Genomic DNA, 12,676 nt, shown 5'->3' on the forward strand with positions numbered 1-12,676 from the left:
AAAATGTTTACTACCTCTGCAATATTTCATTAAAACCAACAAATACTACCTTGAAACGCCATATTAACTTTTATTATCCACAAATTCGAATAGGAGAACACAGTAACACGTTTCTGGTTGTCAGACTGGCTCGAATGATGGCGAAAAGCATTAAATCATTACAAGGAGCCAATGACTCATCAGTTGAGTCATCCTTCAGGGAGGCCGATGGCTCAAATGGTGAGCCACCGACCAATGAATGGGGCCTGGCTGAATTGTTCACGAAAATGAAGGTGGCAATGAATCGGTTAAGTGTCAGATAGTATATCCAGTACATGTGACATCAAATGTATGAGAAATATCAATCACTATTCAATTTGATAAGTAAGGTTACAACTTCTTTGGTGTAATATGCCACTATTCATTGAGTAGTCGAATAGATTTGTGTAAAGATTTAATACGATATCTAATGTTCACGGTGGTCGCATTTTGTTGAAAATAGTAGCACCAATAGTTTGACCTCCTTGACAGTTTATCATCTGTTTTTGAAGAAATATAAAGTATCAAATCCACATTTGAGTAAAGCGGTTCTTTATTATCTTTCTAAAGAATAAGCTTGCTAACAGTCAGTTATCTCTTCAGCACCTTCATTTAATTTACTCACCCAGTTTAGAATTATATTTTACACCACTCTTTTCGGTATTACCTACCGATGTTCTGTTTGCGTTAGGGTATCAGGTATTAGGTAGTAATAAAAAACAAAGATCACATATTCAGTTGTTTATTATCTATACTGTACTCAAAATTGATCCGAAGATCACATCACATAGTAATTTCATAAATAATATTACAATGTCATGTACTTTCTGTGATTGTTCGTGAATAAAAAAATGTTCACAATATTATCAATACTTTGTTCACTGGACCGGTTTACCTTTTAAGTAGACTGTAGGTACATACTACATAATAAGATACCATTATTAGGTACTCAAACAACTTACAGTGTATTTGATGAGAGATATAATAATCAATTATTGTGTTGCAGTTCATTTTTTTGTCAATATATTTACAGTTTTACATTTTTTTTTTGTGATTTACAAATAAATTCTTGAATATTTAATTAGGTCATCATTATTCCATTTGGATTTATAATAACAGTACTTTATAGTTAAAAATATCACAAAAATGAAATATATTATGTGTAAGACACACGCAACATTAAAAATACAACAAAAAGAAAAATATAAAATCCACTAGAAACCTTGGGCCAGAAGAGTCCCTTCTAAACAGGAAGGATACTTTCGATGTTCTATATTTCATAACGGCAATTTGATACCATAATTATTATTATCACACTAATTAATTATAAAAGTAATCGATTGTCTTACAATAAATGCGTCAGATCATAAAATTTTGATTATAAAAATTATAGGCAACAAATAATTCATGAAACGATAAATTTTAACAAAAAATAAAATGACAACTTATATATTTAAGACTCATAGTGCCGTATTGATAAAAGTGAACTGTTCACCTTAGCCACTAGCACGGGACTGATAATAACAATCAACATAAACACAAACGCAACGAGTTACTAATGAGTTTGACTCCGCATCCGATATTCACCTTTTATCGATATGGCATTCCACTTACGTTACGACAATAAATATAACACGCTTACACATTAATCACTTCTTTAATTCCGACGCTAGGAATTATTTCATAATATATACCTAAAAATATAATCACGGCACAAGTATCCCTCCGACTAAATTACTAACGTAGTGTCACTTTATCAGGATTTAGAATCAAATATGTATTATGTATCTTAAATATTTCATTATTAATATATCATTATCAAAATATCCACTAAATGGGAGGAATAAATCAAATTATTAATATTTATTCTAACATTAATCGCATGACTGATCAACAAAAAGGATATGGACTAGGAATAATATTAGGCATTAGGCTTCCATGCCTTCGGGGCGCGCGCGCCGGCCGTGCGGGGCGCGGCTCGGCGCGGGCGCTCCCGCCTCTCTCTCTATCCGCATATCACCTCTACATACATACGAGATAAATTTGATCAAAACGTTAATACTGTTTGTGTTCAAAACAATATAGGTAGCTATTTCTTTATGCTGTACTCACCGAGAGGTAATCGGACTCGATCGTCGGTTATATTTTGTGCATCGATAGACGGGGATCGACCGGTAAAATAATGATTATCTAGCAAAATCTATCTGGAATAAAAGCCGACGTTCTATCCTAGAATTTAGGTAAATAGCTTGGAAGTATGCCTTCTTCGTTTTAATATTGTCCGATAACGTTCATTGTATTATGAATTGTTGTCTTCTATCACTCTACGAGTGTCGTGATCTATACTAACGTGTGAACTGGGCGACGCGTCGGCGTCGTGGGACGTGGGATGTGGTGCGAACGGGATGGCTCCTTAAGGGAAGAACGACGTACCGACCGGTCGGAGCGGGCGCGCCGCTCGACCGACGCGAATTGTGCTCCGGCGTCAAAAGTTTCAGTGCCGAGGGAGAGAAGCGGCTACTCTATTGGTGTTTCATTACTGACTCACTTAATCTAATCTAGTGTAAAACTTGTCATCTAGAAAAAAATAATTTTATAACGTACGTAAAAAAGTAACATAATTCTCACAAAAATGCTCACGTTAGGAGTGGGGTGATGCAACTTTTGACACCGGCCGAGGCTGGCGGCCGAGGGCCGTCAGCGACAGGTGCGCGAGCGCCGGGCGGCCGCGTGACGTCACGCGCCGCGCGGCCGACCGGCGCCGCTCCGCACCACCCATAATGATTACATCGCTTATATACAACAAAGTTTTCGTGCGACGCCCGACGGCGACCGCACCGATCTTTACAGGAACTCATATCGTATCTTAAAAAAAATAATATACAATAGTAATAAAACATTTGAAACCTCACTAACTACTATTCGACGATCTCGGTACGATCTCGATAAAATTACTCAAACGGCTCCGGCGTCTCGCTCGAAATCTATTCATATCACAATCGCATGACCGTGCCTGAGAATCATATCCCGCTACTTATGTACACACTCTTTCCCGAAGACTAACGCACGTTCCAGACGGGAACGGGCCGCGGTGCGAGACGCGGCTCGTCCCCGACGCACTACACTAACCGATATTCACTAAGATATCACCACCTCAGCCGCGGGAGCGACAGTAGGATACTTGCCGAACCTGCCTTTCCCGAGTGTGCCAGAGGCGCGATCGATATGGATAACGCGGGGCGCGGGCGATGCGGGTTTGGGACGGGGGTGAGCTCGTGGTGGACGTGGAGGAGGGAGGGGGAGTGAGGGGGGATGAGGGGTGCGGTGGTGGACGGGTGGTGGGGCAGGTTAAGGAGGGCGCAGTGCTGGCGGCAATTGAACGGGGATGTGGTAGTAACGGCAGGCGGCGCGGCGACACGTGCCGGCGGCGGCGTCGCGACACACCACCACGCGACACCCCACCACCTGCAGCCCGCACCCTGGAACATCACCAACCACGCACGTTAGCACACACATACAACAAGACATACCTACACACAAGTATACTGCTCAACACACATTTACAATTGCACATTTGAGACCCCCGCAGTATTTTGAAACCCCGAGAAGAACTTTTAAATTTTAATGACAGTTCCTAATGATCATTTATTATTTGAAAATGATGAAATTAGGTACATGGGGATCTAAGTATAAAGAGGTCCCTGAAACAATATCTACTGGATATATGAATCATAAAGCAAATACTAAACTAATGAAACTACATCACGTTAACTATATATTTTAACGTGTACATAAAAGGTTATGTCTTCAAAAATAAGTTCTAAGTTGTTAAATATTGTATAGTTACTCTACTTTAAATATTCTACATTAAGAGATCAAACTACGCTATCATAATGAAATATTACTAAATGTGGTGATCATGCAAATATAAAAAGGAAAAGGAATCAAGGGGACACATGTCATGTTCTATCCATGATCTGAAAGTTCGACTTTTGTTCAATTGATTAGTAAAACATTTAACAAAGTAATTAGTGTTCAAACTAGTTCTGTTTGTCTACTGGGAAACAGTCACAATGTTGAGAAATTATTATTAAAATGATCATCTGGTAATAACAATCTTACCTTCACGAATATGAACAAATCTGCAGGTAGGTCTTGTACATCCTTGTCGATTAAAATCTTGGCACACCGGGAGGGTGTCCAGTAACTGTAAATATAATAACATTTATATTAGTATTTATTGTCATTACTCAATTTTAATCACATACAAACCAAATGTCTCACAATGCCATAAGTATGCTGTTACATGACATGAATAGTGTTCCACTATTTGATATCGTTACTCATTCTTTGTTGTCTCAATAATGTAGTTCAACATGACAAGGACAAAAAAAAACGTTCATTTCTATTCGGTTGTCAACTTATTCCGTTTGCCTCATTAGCAAAAAAATATTACTTTTTCACTTGTCAAAATATTTGATATATTGTATGGTAATTAATAATGTAATCAGTCATGTCTGCATGGCACATACTTGCATTGTTTAACAATGGTATGTATGATCTAAATAACTATTAAACTACTTCATAAACAGTCGATAATTTTAGAGAATAAAGAAAAGAGATACTACTCTCCAAGGTGATTGGTGTAAATATGTAATTGTGTTCAATGTTCACCGACTCTAATAAGTAACCGACGGTTTATGAATTCATTATGTTAATAGTGTTAATGCTAAAATCTAGTTTCATCACTTTTTGGACATTCATACATCTGACACTGATCATTATCCTCATTGCACAGCCGTCTGAAAAATAACGCTGAAATAGTTTTTGTAATATCAAAGAGCAAAGTCTTATCAATTGTCCACTAAAAGTACATCTAGCACATTGTATTGAATTAAGGTTCCCTAACCGTGTTAGCTTGTTCTAGGTGATCGATAGAAATCCGAAAGTATATAGGAAGTAGATGCGTGTGTAGTTTCTCAGTCGCTACATAAAATGAACACAAAACGGGACACACGGAAGGCGAAAATTGCTCGAAATCAAATCTTGTTGCTGCTTCAATATTACAAGAACTTTACAAGATTCGTTGCACAATATGATTGGATCTTCCAAGCATTCTTTTATTTACGTGCGCGCTGAACATTATGTGTGTCACCTTTATATTGTATTTGTAGTACTGTCGAGATAAGTATGCAATATTAAACAAAATAGTAAATTAAGAGCCCACTGCTGGAGTTATTCTCGTGAACGAGCTTCCATAACCGTCAGAGAGTAGTGTTAAAGTACGCTGCACTATGCACATAGTAGGTATGAATATATAATATCTAAATGGCATGCAGAACGCTTGAAGTATAATCATTATTGCGCAGCCAATCTTATTTAAGCGTGACTATATTTTACAAAAAAGCTAAAGCATGATGCTAGACAACTTTTACCAGGGCGAGGGCGTACTAGAGGTTTTGTAGCGTCCAAAGTGTACCCATAAATACCAACTGTTGCTATAATAAAGCTTTAAAAGAGGCTGTGTGGGGAGAGTTACGACATGTGTCTGCGTCGGCTGTGATGATTTAGATCTTCCGATGTTCTCAGTAGAGGAACAGAGGACGGTCATGCTTATTCGGTAGGTTGGCATGGTTATAATGTAAATAGACAAATTAAATTTATACCTTTAGCTTACATGACAGTTCTGGACGTGACATGTTAGTGGTAGTACAAACTGCAACATAATGACCATTAGAGAGTGCGGTTACTGTACGACAAACAAAAGAAAACCAAGTATATTATTACGTCTACGTGAACACTTTAAATAAGCGTCAGAGAGGCCTCAACAAGTCGTAAGCGAGGAATTGAAGCCGCAACGGCGTAGCACTTTAAGCATTACGAAGATAATTCGAAGTGAACTGATCGTTTGCCTAACATTGAACACAAGCATTCTTCAACACATACTAGTAGCTAGTAAGTAGATACGGGACAATCACTTCGTTGCACTTCGAGTTATCGTTTTCACCATAGTCACTTCAACTACCAACTACTACGCATAAAAAATAATATAATTGTTTACAAAAAGCATTAAAAATGAATGTAAAATAAACCCCCTTATTAGCAGTTGATAGTTGACACTGGCCAATAGGTGAATTTCACTGATAGCTAAACAGTTGACCATATAAATATGAACAAATTAAAAAATAATCTGGGTGTTTTTCTTACGAACAATTTTTGTAAAGCGCTATTTAACAAAGTTCAACTGTTTAGCAAATTTAAAATGGCTTCGTTAAATTTAAATTAATAAAGACACCTTTACTGAAACTGCCGGAGATCATTAGATATTAGAAGCATATTTATATTTAGGACAGAAGTAGCTCAAGTTATTGTTGCAAATTCATGCGAGTGATAAGCGGCGTGTTTCAGTATAGGCTCCAAACAGGAAATCACTTATACTGAGGATATTATAGTAAGCTGATTGTATCTTACCGGGTGTAAGCAAGGCAATACTGTAGAGTGACTTCTTCCACATTTGAAAGCAAGTATGTCTCACTATACAAAACTAAAAATCATCAACAAGTAAGTTGTAGCATCAACTGTTTTACAATATAATCGATACAGTTACAGCACAAAGACTAGATGATGTGTATGATGACATAGATAACATGAGTCGGCAGACAAGCGATGCCACCAGATCGCCGCGAGCCGCGCACGGCGGTCGCGGGCGCACTGTCCTCGCGCCTCGTACCCGGGGCACCTCCACTGTGCCGAGGTACCGACACTACACCGGTCGTTCATAATAGCTTTGTTCGACTCTAGAAATACATGTACGTGTTCGGCCTGCCCACCTGTTCCAGCGATCGAGGAAGATATTCACAGAGGACACGATGCATACATTAATCATTACGTTAGTCAAATTCCTTCAAGTCTTCCTTCGATGCGTGTCGGCAGGTTTATTAAAAAGCTCATTTCACCAAGCGCACCTTGTCCCGCAGTTGTGAATAGCCCGCGACAGAGGTGATCGTGTTTGTTTGTTTCTTTGCTCGTTATTGACAAGCGTAGCCTAATAAGCCCGCGTGAAGCGACAACTCTAAAAACTAAACAAGTCTACGAAGCCTACAGAAAAAGCAAGCTCTGAACTTCTACACTGATTTGACTTTACTTTTTTTATCTGATCTCATTAAACAAAAGTATGTGAAGGTGTGCTGTTACGTGGATAACAATAATTACGTATGTATGATCAAATTGTATATTGTCAAATTTCACTAAAGTAGATTAGGCCAATACAATTTTCTATAACACATAATTACAACAACATATTATTATATTTATAATGGATATTGTGTTTTACTTTCGTAGCACAATAAATTATTATCATCAAATAATTACAATTATACCAAGTTCGAGCTTGTCAACAGAACAAAATAAGCGGCGGACTCAGTGGATGTAAGAGGAGGTGATATGCGATAGCGTACTGGTTAGAGCGAGGCGTGGTGGTCGTGAGCCCGAGACTGCACGAGGAACTGGGAGTACTGTCGGCATGAGGTGGGAACAAGTTGACACTCCAGTACTGTGACGATATGAGACAACTTATGTCAGTGGTGAATGACACTTCTCTCATGTATGAGTTAGTACGCATAGTGCGTCTGGTCCATGGAGTGGCATCCTGAGCGCGAGTGGCGGAGTTAACACAAGCGGCATGCGTAGTGCACGTCGCAGGAGTGGAGACAGGCGGGTGCGGGGGTGCGGGGTGTGGGGTGAGGCGAGGTGGCGAGCGGAGCTGGGAGAGGCGGTGCGGAGCGGTGCGACGCGGTGCGGCACGCGGCACTCGTTACCTGTCCGCGCTCGTCGGTGTACACCACGTAAGGCGCGTTTGGGGGCGCACAGCCTGTCCGTCCCGACACAAAAAGCACAAAAGATTGCAATGCGGACGGCCGAAGCGGTCATTCATTCGGAAGGCATGTAACAGAAAGCGTTTAAAATAAATAGAAAGATGTGCGACCGAAAGAAAAAGTGCGAGGGCGACGCTCGCCGCCCCCGCGCCACTACTGATGAACACGCCGGCACACATAGCACACACGAGGAGCCTCTAGAATAATGAGAATAATACCTGATGAGCCAAACGTATAGGGGTGGTGGATTCTATTCCATGCGAAAATTAGAAGGCAGCTGTGTTAGGTGCGGGCCTGCTGCTGCAAGCCGGTAACCACTAGGTAGGTACGGGATCGACACATCGGCCAAAGCGCACCCGTGCGGAGCTCCTCCGAGAACAAGCGTGTACGTAGCGGGATCGACGGACCAAGCGCTCAACTCTCAGTACGACGATAGGTACTCACGATAAACGACGATTGACAAGAGGTAATAAAAAAACGTACAGTCATGCATCTCAAGCGTTATTATTACCGGGATCGTAGATACGAGAAATATACACGCATAGGGTCATAACGGTAAGTGAGTAGAGATACAGTAGTATATATATGTATATATATAATATATATAGCGTAAAACTACCGAGACATCCGCGAGGGCGACACCGCTCGCTTCGTCCTTACAATAATACAATACAAATGTGACAACACGCCTAGCGCTAACCGCCCCGACAGGCCGGGGCGGGACACTCGGCCGCACACGTACGAGTCTCTACGCGGAGACCCCGCGTCCCGCGCCCCGCCGACCGCGCGACGCGTCTATGTCGTCTTCATCTTTTTGTAGGGGTTGACGGCCGCCGCCGCCGCCGCGGCCGCCGCCGCTGCGGCCGCGGGCGGCGTGGGCGGCGGCATCGCGTACATGAACGGCTGCTGGTAATAGGGCATGGGCATGGGCGGCGCGGGCCAGCCCGGCCGCATCATGAGCGGCGCGCGCATGAGCCCCGGCACGCCGGCGTGTCCGGCGCGCGCTTTCAGCGCCTGTTGCGTGTACGCGGCCGCCGCCTGCGCCATCGCCGAGTGCTGCGCGGCGAATGCCAGCGCGGCGACGTAGTTCTTCTGTGCCACTTCCTTGGCGACGGCGGCCGGGTCGGGCGCGCCCTCGCCCCCTGGCGCCGGCGGCGAGGCGGCGGAGGGCGGCGCGGACTGCGGCGGCGGCTGCGGCTGTGGCGCGGCCGCGGACACCGGCACGGGCGCGGACGCGGCGGGAGGAGGCGCGGTAGGCGCGGTCGCGGGCGCCGTCGCGGTCGGCGGGGCGGACGTGGCGGGCGCGGGGTACTCACATGACACGGGCACGAACGGCTGCTGAAGCTGCATCAGCTGCTGGTAGGTTGTCGCAGGCTGGTACACGGGGACGCCCGCTTTGTCTGCGGCGGGCCGCTTGTACGGCACCACGCCGGGGAAGGCCTGTAAAATGAAACGAGAACAGATTAGAGACACTGCAATGTTGTGGAAACTCAAACGAGTCGAAAGAAATATTTCACTTACGAAGTTATCGTAGTAGAAAGATCCGACGCTTTTCATGTCCATCTGAAACGAGAAACAGACGGTTGAACGGGGGCTCCGGGCGGCGGGCTCGGGCGGACGGGGCTGCGGCGCGGCGCGAGGGGCGGGGGCGGCCCGTCGCGCTGCGCCGCGGCCGCGCTCGCGGCGGGAGGGAGAGGCGCGCGGAGGGATCGTGCGGGCGGGAGCGGGAGCGGAGGAGAAGCGTGCAAAGCTGGCAGTTGTACCGGTGGCGGCTCGAGCTCGGCGGGCGCCGGCCGTTTCTTGCCCGGCTCCGAAGTCGCGCTCGCTGCCGGCTGCTGGGCTGCGGCGGCCGTCTACGTGAAGCGAAGCGTCGCAGGACGGGACAGAAACAATAACGATGTAGTAGATGCACAGAATACACCTAAAGCTCGGCGTAAGGTGATATTATGCGATAGATAAAAATAAAATAAAAGTGAAGCGTGAGTGCGACGGAAGCGTGGCGCGAGCCGGCGCGAACTGAACAGAACAAAGCTCTGCGAACGGAAGCGGCGTCGCGGCGAGCGAGACCAAGCGGAAGAACAGAAGCGAGCGCGAGCGAGCGAGGCGAGAGCGTGCAGCCTGGTGGCGTACCGCGCCGCGCGCCTGCGCCTTAAGGTGCGCCTGCAGGTGCAGGGGAGGGTGGAAATAGCGGCAGGGGTCGCGGACGCAGCGGCCCTTGACGGCGTCCATGCACACCGTGACACAGCCGTCGTCGTGCGCGGCCACGGGCGGCGGCGGGTGCGCGAAGCGACACTCGGACTCGGCGCGCTTGCACGCGCCGCGCTGGAACTCCCGGCACACCTGCACCACCACACACCAGCCATGTCCGCCGCTCGCGACCCGCGCGACACTACCCTCTGCCTACACTGACCCGCGTGCTGCTCAATAACTACGCGACAGGTGCTCGTTCGTCGGCCGTTACGTACGTTATTGATCAACATTAGTGTAACGCGATCGCGACTCGAGAGGTGTCTACTGTAGCGCGCGATATACTGTGACGATTTTGATTTAATTTTGCCACATTTTCAAGATCGATCTCGACCGGACGCCGCTTTAACATTGATTTGTACATTGAAGAGAGCCTAACTTATTCAGAAAACTATTATGAAAAGTAACGCTTCAGAATTTACGCATCCGTCGCAACTTTCGTAAAATAATTTTTTGGTCGAGAAAGTACTTTACTATATCGATGCCTAATTTGTAATCTAAGATATTCGATTGACGAATGTTAAGCTTTCGGCACTTCTACACTGTGAGCGCAACTTGACAAAAACAATAGGTGATTGATATTGAACTGTTGAGTCACCTGTTGGTCAAGCATGGCACTGGCAACATGGTCAAGGTTGTGCCAACAGTGTAGGAACCTTCACCAGAGGCACTAAGCGAGTGCTGCTCGCGAAGCGCACACGCACACGTGCGGGGCCAGTGCGGCCGCGCGCCATACACGCAAGGGACGGGCTACGTTCGGCTGATGGCCAAACTTTGTTATAGGGACCGACATATGTACATAAACTCACAGAACTTCACTTTTATGGAATTTCATTCTTACGTCTATTTAGATAAAGAGTATGAAGATCGTATTATAATATTGTCTAATGGATCTTTTGATATAAGACATGAATTAAGTCGGTCCCCGGTATTCGCAACATCGGGAAGCACTACTCGAGTGTAGGTTGAATAGATACAAGTGAATATTGTGCAGTTAACTCACCTCTAAACGGTCAGTGCGAGGCAGTTTTTGCTGCAGCACTGGTTGCTGCATTACACCGAGCGGTGAAGCGGCGGCGGCGGCGGGGTCGTGGCCCAGCACCGCCGGCACTAACTGCGGCGCGTAGTACTGTGCGTACGTCGAGCCCACGCCCGGCACGCCCGACAAGTACGGCGACGTCGCCTGCACATCACATACATCACACTTATCACCGATTCATCAAACATTCCAAAAATATGACAATGTTTAAGTTTGACTTTTATAAGTACAACATATACAATACCTATTGGCACTGTACAATATTTGATGCTGTATTTAAAAAGCTTTCATTTAAGCTGGCACCGAATACAATGTACGAGAAGCTGATAAAACCTACACAAAGTTAGTAAGTACATAAAAAAGAAAGAGTATTAATTATTCAAAAATTGATAGCCAACCAAGCATTTTATTATACCACATGCATTTAATAGAAACAATTTGAAATATTAAATAAAGCATACGGTTTATCCAGTTAAGCTACCCACCGACCACCAAAAGTATACACTAGGAAAGGATGAACTGGGAGAAGGAGTTAAATAGACATTAGTTAGTGAAGTACGCGCTGGTGGTGTACTAAGGTGTGCGTAAACAGTGAGTGAGAGGGGAGACAGGCGTGAGGATGCGCGGAGGCCGGTGGTGGTGCGACGCGCTCGGCGGCAGTTACCTGCGGGGCGAGCAGGGCGAGACTGATCGGGTCCAGCGCGGCGAGGTGGCTCGCGGCCGCGCCCGCACCGCTCACGCCGCCCACCTCGACACAAAACCACACAAACACGCTACTCATCGTGCGAGGGTCGGTCCGCGCCCGCGCCCCACGTCACACCGCCTCCACATCACCACTCGCACCTAACAGATCCATCGTACCTCTACACCGACTCTTATCGCACTGCAATATTATTTGCATGCCAGAACATAACATTATGAGAAGCGGGGGCGGTGCGAGCAACGATGTCGAGGAGTGTCGGGCCGCGTTGTTAGCGACAGTGTGAACAGTGAGGAGGACGATGTTCCGGTGATTAAATCTGCATTACCGCTTATACCCAGTTCATACACATGTGAGTAAGTTTGGAGAGTATCATGCCATTTAAGGAACGAGTCGTACAAACATGCTCAAGCGGTGAGGAGCGATCGGCCTCAGAGCGGCAAGGTTTAAGTTGTGCCTGAGAATTAGTCGACTATCTATGTTCTAACATAAATACATACAATACGGATTAACTCCTGACTTTGTTTAGCAGGTTCACGCACTTCGAAGCAAAACTTTAAATTAAAGCGCGGAACTAGTTGCAGAGACGGCTGTACCGCCTTGAAGAAAGTAAATTACCATTAACTTTCAACGTGCACATGATTAAGTTTCCGAGAAACTTTACGAGGGAATCGAGTTAATTTGCTTACGGATGAAAATATTTTCAATGCTCTGAACCTACGACTAACTTGCTATTTGATATTCATCTAACTACTTACAAGTATATTAAACGAGGCACAACTTAAACTCGGAACTTCA

At 45.2% G+C, this 12,676-nt stretch overlaps 1 protein-coding gene across 13 annotated transcripts in view; it reads right to left on the minus strand.

The window, feature by feature from the left end:
- Positions 1 to 744: 744 nt before the first annotated feature.
- The window catches only part of mbl (splicing regulator muscleblind), a 228,005-nt gene continuing 216,073 nt past the window's right edge, over positions 745 to 12,676 (minus strand). For 3 of the 13 annotated variants that reach the window (XM_076135994.1, XM_076135992.1, XM_076135993.1), the window contains 5 exons: positions 11,843 to 11,926; positions 11,143 to 11,322; positions 9,656 to 9,745; positions 9,414 to 9,455; positions 7,746 to 9,332 (listed from right to left, as the gene is read on the minus strand). In XM_076135994.1, the coding sequence (XP_075992109.1) occupies positions 8,688 to 9,332; positions 9,414 to 9,455; positions 9,656 to 9,745; positions 11,143 to 11,322; positions 11,843 to 11,926 (1,041 nt within the window). In that variant the 3' untranslated portion in view covers positions 7,746 to 8,687. The other 10 variants (XM_076135997.1, XM_076135999.1, XR_012960514.1 and 7 more) reach the window with 10 other exon arrangements.

The sequence above is a fragment of the Anticarsia gemmatalis genome, chromosome 3 (genome assembly GCF_050436995.1).
Source record: "Anticarsia gemmatalis isolate Benzon Research Colony breed Stoneville strain chromosome 3, ilAntGemm2 primary, whole genome shotgun sequence".
Lineage (NCBI taxonomy): Eukaryota > Metazoa > Arthropoda > Insecta > Lepidoptera > Erebidae > Anticarsia > Anticarsia gemmatalis.